We start from the raw sequence: 18,752 nt of genomic DNA, 5'->3' as shown, positions 1-18,752 counted from the left end.
ATGCCTGTGGAGTATATTATATGGACGTGGTGACAGTGTAAAGATACCCTGTACTTCTGATTTTCAAACGAACCTTCTGAGCCATTTTAACATTAGAGTCTATGGAAGAGTTGGAGGGAGGAGGCTGTGCATTGGTGACATTTATAAAAGAACCATAACACCTAGTACAATAGTAAACACATTGGATGAAAGAGGACAGCGATGGCTACGTTTTGAGGGTAAAATCATACCTGTACAGTAAACGCTGTGGACACAGCAGCAGTTTTAAAAAAGATTTTAAGATTAATTTTTTTGCTCCTCTCACTCTAGCAGTTGAGCTGTCTCACTCTAGCCCCAACATTCCGTCCCATACACACCCATTATAAACTCTGAAACGGGTGAAAAGACATCATGAAACTTAAACTGGAACTGAAGAAAAAGTATAATAGATATTGAAAAGATAAATACAAGTTGGATAGTTGAACGTCTTGTCTTCGTTTTAAAGTTTGAATGGTGGCTCTACGTCAATGTATGTGGAAGTAGATACAGTTTAAAGAAGAGTAAGTTGAATGAGAATTTGAAGCGTCTCTCCATTGAAATACATGGGAAATTTTTGTTGAAAAAAGTTGAATAATTTTAAAAATATAAATGTTAAAAATGAGAAAAATAGAAGCAGTCATGTCCAAAAGAAGAGGAATCTAACGGTGTTTGAATGGTTTTTCTAAGTTGAACGGTTTTGAAGGAGATAGAGTACAAAAAACGTACGGAATAGATAATAAAATAGTTTAAAGATTAGAAGAACAATACTGTGAATGCTTTTCAAGCATTCACACTAATTATGCTCTTTGATAAAGCAAATTGAACTTTCATAAGTGTAAAGTGATGTGTATTAGTTGGTGCTCAAGGCACAATAACATCCAAAAATGTAATTAAACACCCATGGCAGTTTTGATTTTCATGATCATCTTTCTGCACTCCAGGACATTTTGACATGCAGTAAATCACTTAAAAGCATGATCAAAATCCTTCAGTTTTATGTAACGGTCTAACACAGACAAACAGTGAGTTATTTCTTGATACCTTCTATCTGAGTAAGAGTTTGCATGTAGGAATCTGACTTTGGCAGCAGGGTGATGATGATGATGTGATGATCACAGCAGCAACATCTTGGGTTCAAATCCACAGGCCAACTGGGGCCTTCCTATGTGGAACTGGTGACCTGTCCAGAGTGCACCTAAGACAGATGGGCTCCAGCCAGCCAGAACTTGAATCGAATAAATGGAGGAACGATGAATAGAATCTGACTTTAAGAAAGTGGTTTTAAATTATGTTAAAACTTGAACATACATATGCGATTATGAAAATATCTTTAGGAAAAACGTTTCTTTTTTCTTCAATTCATTAGGCTACATTTATTTTAAGGTTATGTTGACTTTGGAAACAACCAAATCCCAATATCATTTTTGTTTGTTTGTCTTTATTTCACATTTTCTGCACATGTACCCTTGATTTTTACAGCCTAAGGAAAGAGAAAAGAACTATACCCCACTTCACACATACTACAGCACTCACACCAAAAGACTTCACAGACAATTATCAGTGTTTGTATTTACTCAGGGAACTCTAGAGCTCTAGAAAGCAGATCTGAGATGAACTGGACACACATCAGTGTTGCCCAAAGTCTCAAATGCATCAGTGGCGTGTGCAGTTATCGCCTCCTTGTAAATGATACACTCATTAATTCACTTTCATGTAATCAACTTCTGTGTTAACTCTTTGTTACTGTCATTGTTAAGAACTGCATTGACACCATACCTCGAAGCCACTTTGAAGCACTCCATTCATTATTTACAATGTAACTAGTGCACTCGTCTCCCTCTGTTGTCTTCTTTGTAAGCATACAGTAAAATGCCACAGACTTACAGTATTCACATCATTACTCTACCAGCACTGGTAAAGGCCTACTTAGGTCATGTGTGAGTCACTACCTGGCACTTGGAACACTAGTGGCTATTGTTATTGTGGTGCTGTAATGCTCTATAGAGTGGCATTGTGTTGCTCTGTCTTCTGCTGTCACAGACAGAAAGCAAAGGAACTGATAGATTAATGCATGCCCGCACAACTACGATTATATTTACAGTCACCTACAGTGCAATCAATCAGGTTTAAGAACAAGGATAATATCTCATGAATAAAGATGGTGCTTGGAATTGTACTACATGAACACATGCAAAGACAGATAGTGATTCAGGCTCAATCTGGTTTTTGCTTGTTATCATACAGTTATCTGCTGGAGCAATGTGTGATTTTATTAGAAGAAATAGCAGGATCTTTATGAAGTGAAAAAAGGATCATGTATTTTTCTTTGTTCCCGCCGTATAGAGTAACTCAGATAAGGAAAATGAGATGGAAGACAGGACAACACACACACACACACTGAAAAATATGGCACCACATGCTAATGCACACACATCTCCATTGTTCTATTGTTCTTCTTCATTCAGCAGAACCCCTCGTAGTGTTTACATAAATGACTCAAAGGTTTTTCCTTGTAAAACAAGTATTTTGAGGAGCTTTAATATATGTAATGGTACAAATGTAAACACACACCATTTTTCCTCCACAGAGCATACAACGTTTATTGTATTTAACTGGCAGACAGAGAAAGAGTGTTATTGAAGGGTATCAGGTATGACATAATAAAACAAGTTCAGTTTTCAGCCTCCTGTGACATTTCTCAAGACAACAAAAGAAAAGTGACACTTAATAAAAAATAATTACATGAATCAATGTCAAGAGGAGAAAAGACAGGTTTGACATCATTCGGGGTGGATTTGTGGAAGGCCTTCAGACATTTTAGACATAACCTTTGACTTGTGTGGCAGGTGCCCTGCGTGGACTGCTCTCTCCACTGCTGAAAGTGGGAGAGCCTGGGATTCCGGGAGGACTTGACCCCGCATAGAGCAGTGACCCCCCAATTAGAAGCAAGGCTGATGCCCCCCAGCCGATGTAAAGGGCAGGGCCGAGCTCACGCTTGTGTGGAGCTGCCACATGTGGATCATAGAAATCCCTGATGATGGAGTGGGCAGTCCAGCAGACGGGCACAAGGTAAAGAAACCCCGCGATGGCAAAAAGGGAGCCAGAAATGCGAGCAATGCGGGCTTTAAGGCTGTTTACGCCGATGCATTTAGTGCACTTGACTCCTAGGACCCCCAGAGCCAGAGCCAGGCCACAGAGCAGGATGGACAACACAGTGAGGCCGCGGGCGGCCTGCATGTCGCTGGGCAGAGCCAGCAAGCTATCGTACACCTTACACTGGATCTCACCTGTGCTCTGCACTATGCAATTCATCCAAAGGCCTTCCCAAATGATCTGAGCTGTCACTATGTTGTTACCGATGAAGGCGGTGACCCGCCACAGGGGGATGGCACAAACTACTAACCCACCCACCCAGCCCACGATGGAAAGGATCAGACCCAGCAACTGCATGCCCGTGGTAGCCATGGCGAAAGACAGATGGACTTGTCTCTGATATATTAGTCTCTGCACAGGCCAAACTTATAGTCCCACAAAGAAATGTGACAGTCTATATTGCTCGAAATGCCGTGGTCCACTCCGCCGTCTGTGGATGATGGCGTCGATGAGGTCAGTTTGATGTGGATTGATATCCTAAAATTAACAAAACATAAAATAGTCGCACCAGCCGGGTTATTCTCTTAGTAATCAAACAAGCAGTGCAAGAAAACTCTCAGAGACACACTGGATATTACATCACATGCTGTTGTTATTTACCACAACAACCACTAGCATAACATTAGTAAAGTATGAAAAGACTATTGGAGCATATAGTTATCATAAATATTTGGAATCAGGCTGGGAGGCCTGTTGGATTCCAGTAAGAACTGCAGAGAATAGCTTTCTTTGACATGACTGTGGGTGTCGAGCTACGCCTTGCCGGGTGGTGGATTATCTCAGAAAAACATGAGGAGACTCGGAACACAAGCAGCTTTCATGAAAGCCTGTAGAGTGGGCCAGGAGAACCTGTGTCTTCTGTTTGTTACAGCTACAATTTTACTAACACTGTTTATACGATCCATTCATAACAAGATCGATACATATGCAGCAGGACATTGAGGACCAATGGGATGCATTTTACTATTTAGTTCAGTTATTTAGTTTGAGTTTTGACTCCAGTAAAACTAATTCTGAAAGATTATTGTGATGTTTGGTGCAGATGACAGTGGATAAACCATATTAAAATAACAGAGGGCCCTGGAATATTCCCAGATCTCATTACTAAAATGTCCATTTCATTCCTAGGAAGTTTTGCAGATAACACAATGGAAGAAAAGCCACTTCCAGTACATACATGTGTTGGAAACTAACAAACTAACAAAGCACATCGCATTAATTTGCTCTTAAGCCATAGTGAAGACATTTCTGACATTTGGAAATGTCCAAACAATATTAATGAAATGGTTATTATGAGGAATATTTACCTGAAATAGAGGTCGCTGAACTTTCACTGCTCCTCCCGGAGATGATTCACAGTTTACGGTTTGCCTGAAGCTCCGTAGGTTTTGTAGTTGAGCTGTGAATGCCTGAAGTTGTGAATGACAGCCCTGAGAATTCAGTTCAGTCAACAGGAAGGCCAGAGAGCAGGGGAGGCTCTCTGTCTCTCAGCTCCAACACCCAGGACAGGACTGGAGATGGGGCTGCCCTGCGAGATGCCAGTGTGTCTGTGTGGCGGTGGGCTGAAGCACGCACTTCTGTGCACGACTGTGTCGGTGTGTGAATGCGTGAATGTGTTTGAGTGTGTCTCCCAGTGCCTGGTGTACGGGCACAATGCCCTGCTGTTTTACTGTGCCCTCCCCCCCGCTTTCCCTGCTTCTCGTCAACCTCTGTCCCAACCCTGCAGCCCCGCGCATCCATCCAACTCAGCAATCCTCTTTTTTCTACTTTCACTCACTTGTTCATTTATGACAGCCATCTATTATTTACTGCCACACTTTTTTCTTTTTTCAGTCTGTTTATGCGTTTCATTGAAGTTTTCAAGTGTACTGACGTAGTCCTTTTGCACCATCTTGTTCAGTAGCCTGCTCTGACAGGGAAAATGTGGCTCATTGTTCAATAGCTTTGTAAATAAATAAACACATTAATCACGCTAGATAAATATTAAGGAGATAACAAGAACCAACAAGTAACTCTTTTTAAACTGGAATGAGGTTTAGATGTTGCAAAAACTTGAGCAGATGACTAGAGGAGCTGCATTTCTGCCTCCATGCATGCGACCAGGACTGAAGAATGGATGGAGCCGATCTGTGAACTTATCCGTGAAGGTCTGAATGTGGACTCCAGAGTCTGCGCAGTAGAAGGACACACGACCTTCGTTGTAATCCAGAAACACTCCAAACTTCTTGGGTCGTTGGTCTAGAGCCAACTGGGTGACAGGAGAGGTGTTTGCAATGTACTGGCCTCCAGCTTTCAGGCTTAAGGTCCAGAAACCATTTGCAGGGCACACTGTGAACTTGCCTTTCCTGTTTACGGACTGTCTGGCAACACCTAGGGTCCATTCTATCTTCTCCCCAACCTCCACTTCCCAGTAGCACCTCCCGCCAGCGAAGCTTTCTTTGGCCAGAACATTTCCCACTCTGTCAAACCTCTTGGGGTTCTCCGGTACTTCCTGAAGCTTATCCGTGTGCCTCACCTGCTTTCTGTCATCTGAGACCCAAAGGAAAGGGTTTGCTGTTTTAGCACTTAGGTTAACATCCACTAAAAAGAAAAAAGAGCAAAGAAAGGAGAAAAAGAGCAAAAAGTCAAGAATTAGTCAAACAGTGCTCGTTCATTTTCAGCTATTCACAACAGCTGAAAATTCATGCAGTTAAATTTTGAACTCAAAATGAAGCTGAATTATGGTTATATTTTTGATATTATCCACAAAAATAATCTTCAATCCCTAATCATTTTTGTAAAGTTGATAAAATGTATTTCTGCACAGCGAGAACCTTACCTGAGTATTTCTCGATTCTCTTAAGTTCTAAAAATGAACAACAGGGGAAAAAAAAGAATGTCAATGAATTTATCTTTTAAGATTGATATGATGCACGCAAGATTAAAACAGCACCACCCACCAGCTTTGGAGAGTCTGTTGACTTCTAACTTTATTTGTTCCAACACGTCTGACAGTGCTCTTCTGGTGACTCCAATACAAGGATCAGTTTCTATGGTAACCTTGGACCAGTCCTTCATCTCACAGGGCTAAATAGCATTCGCAGTGTTGGAAAGATTTTACAATTATGCTTCAAATCACATCATCATCATCATGCATTTGGCAGTAGATGGAGATAACTTACCTTGGCAGGTCGCTTCAAGTCGTCACTCTGATCACCAGAGATCTGAGGGTCCGGTTCTTTGGTCTCCTTCCTCAGCTCCTCAATCTCCTGTTCGATCTCTTTGACCAGTGTTTCTACCTTGCTCTCCTCTTCTCTCTGCCTCTCCTCAATTGCAGCAACAACAGCTTTATGGCTCTTCTCCATAGCATTTACAAGTGCAGAGAAGATCTTCTGACTCTCTCGCACCTCTCTGAGGTAAGAGTTCTGATTGGACAGCAACATCATTTAATGATGTACAGATCAAAGGAAAATAAAGAAAAAATATAAATTATGTTATACATGTTTAAATTTTATAGATATTTCCACTCACCTTTTGTAGCCCGAGAGAGTATTTCAGTCTTTCTATCTTCTGCACCCTTTCCTGAATCATTTGGTTAACATCTATAACCTGTGAATGTGCAAACGATTTGCATCAGCACACAAAAATACACTAGATTTATTAGATTAGATTACCTGTTATTAGATAACAGACAAAAGAGTACCGTTTCCTCATCTGGTGGTTTCTGTGGTCGAGACTTCCTGTAGTTTTCAGATATGTCTGCCAGTATGTGGTTGACACTGAGATCAGGCTTGTCTGTGAACAGTCTCCTGCAGTGAGGGCAGTATTTCAACTGATGTCGTGTCCAGTATTTGGACAGGCAGGACAAGCAAAAGCTGTGTCCACATGGTATGGTTACGGGGCTGGTGAAGATGTCCCTACACAGAAAGCACAAGAAGTGCTTTTCAGGGAGCAAGCAGATGGTAGAGGCCATGATCTGAAAAAGAAATTATGTCAGAAAAAGTAAGAAACAGAGCTTTTTCCTGCTGTGCATATCGAAGTCTTTTAAGGGAGTGTTGTGTTTGAATAGTAAAGCAAAGACTAAACCAAAAGTGATACCTAAGAGTAAGTGAGAAGTGCCAACAGAAGTCGTTTGATAAACAAATGCAATGAAACCATCTTGTTAACAGTCCAAACTTAAAAGTTCTATAAAGTACTATAAAGTAGATTTGTGTTTTTAACACATAATTGTGTAAATGCTCAATCCTGCATCCAGGATTTTACTTGCGCACTATGACGGTACACAAGTATCAAAAGTACTAGTCACTGTTACTCATATTACAAGATGCTTATCGTATGTTTTATGAATTTTCAAGTGTATTAGTCATACATTGATTGGCCACTTTGTTAGGTGAGTCCGTTTAATTGCTCGTTAACATAAATATCTAATCTGCCAATCACATAGCAGCAACTCATACATTTAGGCATGTAGAAATAGTCAGAATGATGTGAAGTTGAAACTGAGCATAAGAATGGGGAAGAACGCAATTTAAATGACATTCGATGTAGCATAGTACTTGGCAGAGAATCACCCTGGGCTACTGGGGTTTTCCTGCACAACCATCTCTAGGCTTTACAGAGAATGGTCTGAAAAAGAGATTGTATCCAGTGAGAGGTCAGAGGAGAATGACCAGACTGCTTCAAGGAAGGCAACAATAACTCAAATAACTACTTTTTACAGCCAAAGTATGCAAAAGAGCATCTCCTTGAAGCAGATGGGCTTCAGTAGCAGAAGACCACACCAGGTGCCACTTCTGTAAACCATGAACAGGAAACGGAGGCTACAGTTTGCACAGGATCACCAACATTAGACAATAAAAGACTGGACAAATGACTCTCAGTTTCACTTTGCTGCCATGTTCAGATGTTAGAATCAGAATTTGGAGTAAACAAAAGCATGGATCCGCACTCCCTTGCATCAACAGTTCAGGTTGGTGGTGTTGGTGCAATGACCTGTGGGATATTTTCTAATCACACTTCAGACACCTTAGTACCACCACAACCCAAGATTTTAGACACAGATACTTAATGTTTGACTATAAAATCCATGCTTATTAAACAACAGTAAAAATTCAGGATTCAGCTCACATTTCGCGTGAGAGAAGGCGGATTTACTCATGGCAGAAATATTTTCACTGGAATTCAGGGCGTCATGTTTTAACATTGTGTTCTCATACAGAATGGATTACTCTCATTCTACACAGACTAAAGAGGCAGAAACAACTGGACATGATTATACTTTAATGCCCTGCTGTTGAACTTTACCCCGTTATCTCTTTCTATCTCTGCGTGTTTTGATTGCCACTGTCACAGCCAGTGTGAGCACCAGCAGATAGATAACAAACAGAGGCAGCAAAATATGCAGTCAAACTGGTATTTGCCAAATAGTTTTCTTGTGTCATGAGGAAGCTACTACTCAAAACAAAAATGAACTCACTAAATTCTCAAGATCGTTTTAATGTAATGTGCAATCCTCAGTTCAGACTCCCTTGTACTCCCTTGTAACATAGGAAACAGTTTACGATTATGCAACATGGCCATAAAAGATTGAGAGGACTAACATGAAATCAGCACACAGGTAACTTTGTGAAAACAGACACGTTTGTTAAAAAGTATTAAAGGAAATGTGATCTTACCTTTACTTAGTCGATCTTTTCTGGGTAGGAGCGGTGTCTGTATGGCTTGTACTTGTTAATTTAGTTAATAATACACAGAAACTTCACTGGTTCACACTGAACAGGTGTACTGAGGTATGTGGATTGTCTAGGAAAGTGGCAGCGCTTTAGACAATGGCGTGTTCAGCTAAGACTCCGCCCTACATGTTATTTGAGTTGCACTTCAACTAATCCACAGCAAGGCACCAGGAAGAGGTGGAGGTTGAATAAAATATAAAGTGTTCACACAAATCTGCTATAAATGTGCTAAAATCACAGCTTCATTTATTTATAATAGGCCTATTTATAGTTTAAACTGGTTGTCACAGTTTGAATTGATGCCACTGGAAACCTTTCAAGTTTTCTGTCGAAATAGTCTCGTACTACACGTATGTTCTTGAGATGAAAGAGGGCTTAAGACGGCTATCTAGTTTGTTATCAAGTAAGTCAGAAAGCTACCTAACCAGAAGTTGGATACAAAGAGTAAGTTTTTTATTTTCATCAGGTCATCAGTCAGTTCCCTTTGTCATGTACGAGGAGCTGCAAAGAAGCGGTTAATAAAGATTGAGTTGAAGTTCAGTCTGGCAGTCGGGGCCATTCTGTTGTCCATATGCTTTATTGCCACCTGTGCTGTTCCCCCTGCTGATCCACCCACTGCACCACCTATGATCCCATAGAGAACCATCCCTCCTGGGCCCTCTATAGACCCGGCCAGCGCACCCATCACAGCCCCCACAACAAAACCCGTCCCCAGGCCTCTGACTAGGGACGTCCTGAGCCAGCTGTTGTCGATCTCCGCTTGAGCTCTAATCTCTGCGCCAATATTAGCCGTATAGGCATCCTTCTGGAAGTACAGCTCCTCTTCCATGTATTGCTTTTCCATCTCAGCCCATGCCTTCTCTATCTCTGCTGCTCGCTGCTTCCTAAGCTTATTCTCCTCCTTCTTTACACAGTCCTCTGCCTTCTGGAAAGTTCTGCTGGAGAAGTAGCCTCCTCCTAACGAGGCAACCATCAGCTCTATCTTCTTCAACAGCTCTCTGTCCTGACTTCGATCTCTCCAGTTCTTGTTGAAAAGGTGAAAGCGTCCACCGTACTTCTCGATGAGTTCTCGCAGATGCCAATCTGTCTTCTTCACCCTATCTTCCAAGGCAGCTCTATTCTGATTTCCTTCATAGGCCAGGAGGACCATGGCGTGTCTCAGACAGTGTCTTCCAAAGCGTTCCCTCATCAGTCTGGAGGTTCTCACATCATTGGGGGAGATTTTCTCCATGTCAAAGGCAACAAGAAATGCATGGGGACCAGGTATACATAAGCACTTGGACCTCCTTAGCTCCATCTTCCTCTTAGGTTTAGATATATCCTTATCATAGATGTTTGGTCCATTGATCACTGCCACTCGTCTACCAGCCAGCTCACCGTTGTTCTTTATGCTGCCAGAAAGGCTGGTGACATCCTTAGAAAACACCTGTCTCCCAAGTATGGAATTGGTTAGTAGGAACTGAGAAGGTCCACTGCTACCAACCACCATGAGCCTTAATTCTATGGCACCACCTTTAAAAATTAAAAAAAAAAACAGAAATTCAATTGGGATCAGATTGATAAAGATATATTTTTTAAGTGTGTAATAAACTCAGAAAACAATAAAAAAAAATGTCAAAAGAAGCTACAATATCAGCAATTAACATCATTAACACCATATTGTTTGTGTTTGTCTTATTTTATACTTTTTCTGATATCAATGCAATGCAAAGCATGTTTGAAAAGGGCTGTGTGTGCATGTGTCTGGTTCATCCTACTTTCTGAACATAACTTATGGTACATGTGTGCAGTAAAATCTAACAGTAAGTAGGGTAGTTTGATTTTTATTGTTAAAGTTAAACCCAAGGTTCAACTCCTCCTTCTCCACCTTTAGGTATTTTCCCACAGTCCCTGCCTGACATGCAACTTGAGAATATTCCCCTTTGTGCCTTTGTGCCTAGAGCAAAGAGAAACCACATCAAATCCTTTCTTTGTCATGTTTTCATGGTTAATGGAAAGCCTACCTTTCTTCCTTGTATCCATTTGGCAGCTTCACATCACAGATTCAGTAGTTTGTTTGTTTTTTTTAAATTTGGAAATTATTAAAACCTTTCCTTGAACCGACTTCACACATTTGAGTTCGGTGAAAATATATTCCTGTGTGTTTCTCGTCTCTCCCTCTGTCTGCCTCACTGTATCTGCTGATTAGATAACTGGTCACTAGATTTTACATTAAGTGGAAAATGACCTCAGGGCTGGAAGCTGGCAGTGAACATATTCACATTTATTGACATTAATATTAATCTATGTGTAATTAAAGCTTTAGATTTATTACTGATTGAATGTATGAACACTGTCTTATTTTGGAAATTATATTGCAGTAAATTTTATTATTATTAATCCTTTATTTATCCAGGTAAAAATCTCATTGAGATTAAAAATCTCATTTCCAAGAGAGACCTGGCATCATGGCAACAAAATGAGAGCAGGTATACATGCATGCGTTATTTGTTTTGATTTGAATTATCAAGTGAGGATCACACTCATCTGATGATGAGTAGCACCGACATGGATCCATGATTGCAGTCATATCAGAATGATGAAGACATTTATTGCCTATAATCCTGATTTATATTTTTAATCTTTAGTTAAAAAATAATCCGTTTTTAAAGCAGCTGTTCTAGGCTGTGTTACTGTCTGTGTGCTAGGCTTCGGAAAAATCAATATCTCATTAGTTAGTTTCATCGTGTGTTAGTGGGACACACATTTATTTTCCAAATATAGACTTGTGTCTTTATTTAATGTATCAGCTATGCTCATAAGAATTCCCACATAATCTACCAGTGGATCAGCCCAACCATACCCTTGAAAGTCTCTAGGTTGTCTTGACTATGGTTACATGTGTCGGTCCACTGAGTTGGTGCCAGATATTTGTATTATTCAATTCAATTATATACATTGCCAAATCACAACAACTCTAGCTTTAAAGCGCTTTATATTGTAAGGTAAAGACCATACAATAATACAGAGAAAACAGAGGAAAACCCCAGCAATCATATGAACCCATGAGCTATGGCTTTGGTGACAGGAGAGGAAAAACTTCATTTTAGGAAGAATAAACCTCCAGCAGAACCAGGCTCAGGGAGGTACAGCTATCTGTCGCAACCAGTTGGGAGTGAGGGTAGGAAGACAGCATAAAGACACGCTGTGGAAGAGAACCAGATATTAATAATGACTCATGATTAAATGCTGAGTGATGTATAAACACTTAAAAAGGTAAATTAAGAAGAAACACTGAGCATTGTGGGAATCCCCAAGCAGCCTTCCCACAAAGGGAAGGTTTACATTAGGACTGAGGGTTATCTGATCCAGCCCTAACTATAAACTTTAAGCCTTTAAAAAAAGTTTTAAGCCTAATCTTAAAAGTAGAGAGTGTGCCTGTCTCCCAATGTCTCAGAGCAGAGTGCTCTGTAGAGGTGATAGAGTACTGTGAGGTTTTTAAGATAAAGTGGGGGCTGAGTATTCAAGACCTTTTATGATAGGATCAGAATTGTAAATTCGATTCTGGATTTAATAGAGAGCCAATGAAGACAAGCTGTCTCTTTCTGGACCCTGTCAGAACTCTTGCTGCAGCATTTTGGATCAGCTGAAACCTTTTCAGAGAGTTTTAGGACATCTTGATAATGCTGAATGTAGTTCAGCCTAGAAGTAATAACAAGCAGTTGAACAGGTGTGCCCAACAAAGATTACTTATGATTCATAGGCTCCTAAATAAACTGCATCATTTTCAATATAAGGCCCATATAAATCATATTTTAATCAGAAATAGCCTAAAATCAGCCTCTAAATCATAGAATACGTACTAACAATACTATTCACCTTCCAGCATGTTGTCAAATTTGAACCATTTTAAACTTTGACAACAGCAAAAATACCCTACGTGTTATAAATATTTAATACTGTTTGATTCTTTTGCAAATTTTATATATAGTGAGTCTATTTGGGGTCAGATTTGACCTGTATCTATCCAAATGTATTTCAGATTCACTACCATTAGTAAAATCAAGGAAAACTATGAATTTTAGGGACTCTTGAAACTTCAAAACTGTGTGTGCCTTGTCTGTTATGGGGTGGTGGTGACAGAGTTCAAGGGCCACATTTGACCAGGTTAGTGCAAAGAAAGAATAGGAGTTATAATATATAACCCTACATGACAAGCAGAGGTCAAAGAGTGCCTTGATGCCAATGATTACCAATTTCACTTCACAGAGAGAGGGTTCCTGGTTAAATCCTGGCTAGGGCCATTCAGTATGAAGTTTAAAGGCACTTTGAGTGGTTAGAGTGGAAAATGCTATATAAATATGAGTGTATTACAGTTAGACCTGAAATGTCAAAAAAAAGAAAAGAAAAGAAAAACAAAGAAATAATTCATTTTGATAGTCTCATAGTTACATAACACATGTGCAAGTCCCACACAAGCAAGGAGTTCATTAATGTTGCGATAATAATGATAACTGCAGATGGTACTTACAGAGATTTGTTATGACATAACATTGATCGTAGTGTTTAATGGTTGTAAAGGTCATACATGGTTATATAATAAATCCCAAGAGTTCAAGGAGTTTCTTTCCATTTCTACTTTAGCGTTAGAATATATTTAAATCCTTACCGCTGCAACGTTTTCACGTTTTGGGTAAAACTGGAAAAGATGTTGTGTGAAAATACATATTTTTCACCAAAAGCAAATGTTGCAAACCTAAAAACCTGGCTGACCCTCTTGTGCTTCGGGTATTTCTTACTGTGGTAAAACAGCGCCCCGCTGTGGCCAAACCGGGAACATGAGGAGGAAATCGCTCCATGTATTTCCGGTTGGAGCGACTTGACTGCACCTTCAAATAGCGTAAATACAAAGTGAATTTACGCTATTTTGTAGCTACTTTGTTGTCACAGAAACGCATACCGTTTGAGTGATGAAGCCGGGTATTGAAGTAACCTCTGGTTCGGGTCGGAGAATGTAATCTCCCGTGGCGAAACAAACGCTGTCTCCAAAATGATGAGACGCACATTAAATGCGGTCAGTCGTGTCCTCCCTCCCCGACTGCAGCACTTCTCGGTCGGAGAAGTAACCGAAGATGTGTCTGAATGTGCGGCTTCTCCACAAATCACAGAGCGCGCGTCTCTTTATGTGCACGTGAGTTATAGCTTCTTTTTCTGAGAACATCACGCGCACATGTATCCGTAACTGCATGTTGACTCACCTGATTTAAGCATAAGTGGGCTGTGTCATGACTATAAGGTTCTTCCTCCCCCAGTGGCCTTACTGTCTCAGGAGGTGCTCCTACTGCAATTTCAATAAGTACATATCCAAAGAGAACAATGACCATATCATGACTAAGTGCCTTCAGATGGAGACTGAGACACTGCTGCGACTCAGTCAAGTATCCTGGTATGTGCATTTATTAAACCTGACAATCAGTAACTGTAAACTGCAGCTGAGATCACACTCTGGTTTTCATTTGTAGCATCACCTCAGTGTTCTTTGGAGGTGGGACTCCAAGCCTGGCCCACCCCTCCATCTTTGCTGCGATCCTCGAGACTGTTTCCAGGCAGGTGAATCTCTCGGATGAGGCCGAGGTCACCCTCGAAGTCAACCCCACTCCTGCGGGAAAGTCCAGGTTAGAGGACTATTGCCGTGCCGGGGTGAACCGATTTTCCATCGGGGTCCAGGTGAGCGTAATCCTCGGGTGCTCATGAAAGCCCATGGAAAAGCAGGGCCTTCCAGCTGTTTTACTCAAAGCATTTAGTGGTTGGTTGCAACGTTACACTCAAGGCCTATCATTGTGTTCATGTTTTTTTTAAAATTCCCTCTTCTGTGTGATGACATTTATTTAAAACGCACTTTTTGAAGTTTAGTCCTGTCAGGTCCAAATCACACATCTAGGGTACCAGTGCTTGTTTCTTTTGCTCTGCATCATAGACATGAAATTGCATGCAATGAAAATTGCAATTTGGATTTTATATTGTAGATTTCAGTTGGAACAGAGCTTAAATGTGTTTTCAGAGCTTAATCTTTCCATCTGTCTATCTCCTGACTCGATAATATTGGAAAAATAACACAATTCAAAAATGTTGACCCACTTATATGTATTATGAGGTGATGTAACTCTGAAAATTGCATTAATAATTTGATTCTGAAAGGGTAAGGTGAGAACTTTTTTCATTTTATGGAACAACTCTGATCAAACTTTCTATCTTCAGTCTTTGCAGGATGAGGACTTGAAAAGTCTGGGAAGAGACCACGACTCCCACAAGGCTTTGCAGACTATCGAAGAGGCCAGGAGGCTGTGCCCTGGTCGGGTGTCGGTGGATGTCATGTTCGGACGTCCCAAACAAACCGTTGAATCCTGGGAAATAGAGTTGTCTGAGCTGCTGAGGGTGTGTGATGATCACGTGTCTCTGTACCAGCTGACCCTGGAGCGAGGCACTCAGCTTTTTAAACAGGTTGAGTGCGGTGCAGTGACGATGCCCTCCGAGGATGTGACAGCAGAAATGTACCAGCGCGCCAGGAAGACTCTGCACCAGCACGGCTTTCAACAGTACGAGGTGTCGAATTTTGCAAGACATGTAAGTCTTTGCTGTAACAAAACCGTACTTTAACGCTTCACCTTATCATGCATCCGTTTTATACACAAAAATGATATGTTAAATCGAAGGAAGGTTCGGAGAATGAAAAGAGAAAATAAATAAAAGAAAAACACTTCCTTGGTACACTTGTTTAAATGCTTATTAACACAAATACCTAGCCAGCCAATCAAGTGGCAGCAACTCATTGCATTTAGGCATGTAGACACGGTCAAGACGACCTGCTGAAATTCAAACTGAGCATCAGAATTAATAGAAGAGCGCTGATTTCAGTGACTCACAATGTGGCATTGTTATTTGTGCCAGACAGGCTGGTCTGAGTATTTCAGAAACTGCAGATCTGCTGCGAGTTTCCCACACAACCATCTCTAGGGTTTACTGAGAATGGCCTGAAAAAGTGAAAGTACCACTCAGCAACACTTCCTTGGTAGAAAATGCCTTGTTAATGTTAAGAGGTCAGAAGAGAATGACCAGGTTGACTTGAAGGCAACAGTAACTCAGATAACCACTCGTTACAGCCAAGGTTTGCAGAAGAGCATCTCTGACTGCACACCACACCAAATCTTCAAGAAGCATGCCAGATACCATCCTGTCAGCTAACAACTGGAAACTGAAGCTACAATTCCCACGGTCTCACCACAATTGGATAATAGAAGATTGAAAAATGTTGCCAGATCTGATGATTCTCAATTTCTGCTGCAGCTTTCGGATGGTAGGGTCAGAAATTGACATAAACATGAAAGCATGGATCCATCCTGCCTTGTAGCAACAGTTCAGGTTGTTGGTGGTTTATAATGGTGAACGCCACAGTCTATGTGAGTGTTGTCACTCATTGTGTCCATCGCTTTACGACCAGTGTCGTCATCTTCTGATGACTGCTTTCAGAATAACGTGCCATATCACAAAGCTCAAGTCATCTCAATCTGACTGATAGTGGCTTCACTGTTTACAGTTCATGCAAAAAAAAAGTCTTCCTTCACTCTTAATTGTAAAAAAACAAAATCCGTACAACAAACTACATGTTCAGTCCTCTGTTTTATAGGCATCCATATTTTTCTTGTATAATTTAGAGTCATCGGATGTTTTCGAGGTTATTGAGCGAGATTTAAATGTCCAGTTCTATCGAAAACCAAAGATTTATATTGTTTTTCCCCAGCAGAGTCTACTAAGTTGTATTTTTAAGCTTCTTTTTAACTTTGTGTTTGGTTTTCTGTCTTCATTAAATCTCCGTAATATGACAGTTTTACTATTCTCCCTCATAAACACTCAGTAAATGTTTTTCTCTGTGTAATGTAGAACTCAGTGAGTCATCACAATATCAGCTACTGGAAAGGCAACCAATACATCGGTGTCGGCCCAGGTAATACTTAGATGTAAAGCACTAAATCACTCCGGTTATGCTCCTGTTGGAAACTGTGCTTTTTATATTGTTGTCTCTGACACAGGAGCACATGGGCGGTTTGTTCCTCTGGGGGAGGGAGGTGTTGTTCGAGAGGCCCGGACCCAGACTCTGGAGCCTGACGTGTGGATCCGTGAAGTGCGGCATTGGGGACACGGGACGCGGAGGCGGCTTCAGCTTGGCCATCTTGAATTGTACGCCGTTGCACTTCCAGGCAGAGACAGATGCCCAGAAATGCTCTGAGCATGTGAAATGTAGCAGTGAAGTCTGAGACAGTCCACAGTGTAATTTATCACACTGAGCGTTGAGGCCGTGGCACATGTGCTTGTTCTCTCAAACATTCTGTCCTTGTGAGATGCTATTATGAGACTTGTATTCAGGCCTTTTACTCTTTCTGTTCTGTCCTTGCTGTTCTGTATTCAGTTTAAGTTATGAAAGATGTTTGCTTGGCAGATTGGAGGAGGTGTTGGTGATGGGAATGAGAATGACTGAGGGCATTAATCATAAGGTAAAGCACACAAAATAAATCTTTCATTGTATTTTCTGTCACGGCAGATAATGTTCAGTTCGCAGAGACTTTTTTTTTTTTTTAAATTATGTTAACAGCACTGGGAGATGTTCAGCCCACAAACTGGCCTTGATGAAGTTTTTGGTGAATCCATTGTCGTCCAAGAGTTGCTCCAGAGCGGACAGCTGATTCTCGATGACAGGTGACTTATGATGTTTAATTTTCTCTTTAAGTTTCCTTACCTGTGCGGAAGCCAACCTAACAATTGTTTTTATTATTTGATAATATTTCCCTTATTATATAACTGTTTGGTGCATGAGGTGACAGAAAATAAGGGGAATAGTCTGTTCTGATTTCCCCAGCACACGGTATTTAAAACGTCTCTACAGCTTGAAGGTTAAATCATTTGTGTCTTTTTTTTCTTTTTTCCTTGTCAGGGGTCTGAGGTGCTCCTGGGAAGGACTGGCCTTACTGGACAGCATCCTTCCAGCTCTCCTGGTGGAGCTGGAAAGACAAATTTCCCCCAAAGCCTCACAGGGACCACTCTGAGTCTGCTGGCAGACAAACCAAGAACACCTCCAACCTTCAATGACACAAATGTTTATAAAGCAGATACGCTCGTGGCTGTCAAAACATATAAAAACCAACAGTTTTGTTTGGTACACCTTTTAAACGTGTTAGTGAAGGCTCTTCATCATTTTCCATACCATTGCAAACATGACTTTATCTTTAATGACTGCAGCCCAGCAGCGATCGAGCATATTGTGTTATGTCCGTGTTGCCTCTCCCACCGGTTAGAACGAGTCTTGGATTTAAGTCTCCAGATGCTTTCATGCAGTCATTACTACAACGGATACACTTTGCACTAAAGCTTTAATTGCTGCTGTTGCTGTCGTTTAATCATAATTATACCTCTGACAATAAACAGGAAATTATTTTGGATTGATGTCATAGTCTTTTGAGCAAATGTACACGGTGAGTGGGAAGTTTTAGAGGGTGAACAAATTATATTATACCAAGTAAAGCCTCCGAGTAAGCAATCATTTTGTTCTCGGACTTGATTGATATCACTGCAGGTGCTGCATGTCTTCTCAAATCCCTGGAAATCATACCAGATGGATGAACATTAATTTCCTGGTGAGTAAAGGGATATCTAGATATATATATATATATATATAGCTTTAAACTGATCCCAGCTCACTTGTAAGTCTCTACATTTCGTAATCACTGTCGAGTTTGCCTAAAAAGAGCTTTGAAATGTGGTACTCCTGGAGAGAAGTGAGACATTTGTGTTGTGCATACAATAAAACTCCCCCTCATGAGAGAATAAATAATAAATATT

The 18,752-nt window shown here is 40.8% G+C and overlaps 3 protein-coding genes across 6 annotated transcripts; 1 reads left to right on the top strand and 2 right to left on the bottom strand.

Moving 5' to 3' along the window:
• Positions 1–2,591: 2,591 nt before the first annotated feature.
• cldnk (claudin k) lies at positions 2,592–3,483 on the bottom strand. Its single transcript, XM_004559507.6, has one exon. The coding sequence runs from the start codon at positions 3,481–3,483 to the stop codon at positions 2,836–2,838; it is 648 nt and encodes a 215-aa protein (XP_004559564.1). The 3' UTR covers positions 2,592–2,835.
• A 1,723-nt stretch (positions 3,484–5,206) lies between these two features.
• On the bottom strand, positions 5,207–14,248 carry btr02 (bloodthirsty-related gene family, member 2). Of its 4 annotated transcripts, XM_076883253.1 has the most exons (9): positions 10,886–11,057; positions 8,826–10,394; positions 8,627–8,687; positions 6,854–7,126; positions 6,682–6,759; positions 6,333–6,575; positions 6,111–6,237; positions 5,990–6,016; positions 5,207–5,751 (listed from the first exon to the last, which is right to left on the bottom strand). In XM_076883253.1, exons 4-9 carry the CDS (start codon positions 7,121–7,123, stop codon positions 5,207–5,209), a joined length of 1,290 nt encoding a protein of 429 aa, XP_076739368.1. In that variant the 5' UTR covers positions 7,124–7,126; positions 8,627–8,687; positions 8,826–10,394; positions 10,886–11,057. The 4 variants fall into 4 exon arrangements, with proteins under 4 accessions (XP_076739368.1, XP_076739367.1, XP_024654714.2 ...); XM_076883252.1 differs by having other exon boundaries at positions 8,627–10,394; XM_024798946.2 differs by lacking the exon at positions 8,627–8,687.
• On the top strand, positions 13,699–18,352 carry rsad1 (radical S-adenosyl methionine domain containing 1). The gene is made up of 9 exons (XM_004559510.5): positions 13,699–14,052; positions 14,174–14,307; positions 14,384–14,588; positions 15,120–15,485; positions 16,800–16,863; positions 16,949–17,096; positions 17,356–17,410; positions 17,509–17,612; positions 17,848–18,352. Exons 1-9 carry the CDS (start codon positions 13,912–13,914, stop codon positions 17,957–17,959), a joined length of 1,329 nt encoding a protein of 442 aa, XP_004559567.1. The 5' UTR covers positions 13,699–13,911; the 3' UTR covers positions 17,960–18,352.
• Positions 18,353–18,752: the final 400 nt, after the last annotated feature.

Source organism: Maylandia zebra, linkage group LG4, assembly GCF_041146795.1.
Source record: "Maylandia zebra isolate NMK-2024a linkage group LG4, Mzebra_GT3a, whole genome shotgun sequence".
NCBI classification, from domain to species: Eukaryota; Metazoa; Chordata; class Actinopteri; order Cichliformes; family Cichlidae; genus Maylandia; species Maylandia zebra.
Note: the sequence above shows the minus strand (reverse complement) of the source record. Positions and strands in the feature narration are given on the sequence as shown.

Bases quoted from the DNA above. Each gene is read 5' to 3' on its own strand.
- cldnk (XM_004559507.6), bottom strand. From the start codon at position 3,483: ATGGCTACCACGGGCATGCAGTTGCTGGGTCTGATCCTTTCCATCGTG.
- rsad1 (XM_004559510.5), top strand. From the start codon at position 13,912: ATGATGAGACGCACATTAAATGCGGTCAGTCGTGTCCTCCCTCCCCGA. The intron at 14,308-14,383 runs GTATGTGCATTT...TTTCATTTGTAG, and splicing joins CGACTCAGTCAAGTATCCTG to CATCACCTCAGTGTTCTTTG. The intron at 15,486-16,799 runs GTAAGTCTTTGC...TGTGTAATGTAG, and splicing joins TGTCGAATTTTGCAAGACAT to AACTCAGTGAGTCATCACAA.
- btr02 (XM_076883251.1), bottom strand. From the start codon at position 7,123: ATGGCCTCTACCATCTGCTTGCTCCCTGAAAAGCACTTCTTGTGCTTT. The intron at 6,576-6,681 runs GTGAGTGGAAAT...CTGTCCAATCAG, and splicing joins ACTCTCTCGGGCTACAAAAG to AACTCTTACCTCAGAGAGGT. The intron at 5,752-5,989 runs GTAAGGTTCTCG...TTTTCTTTTTAG, and splicing joins GAGAATCGAGAAATACTCAG to TGGATGTTAACCTAAGTGCT.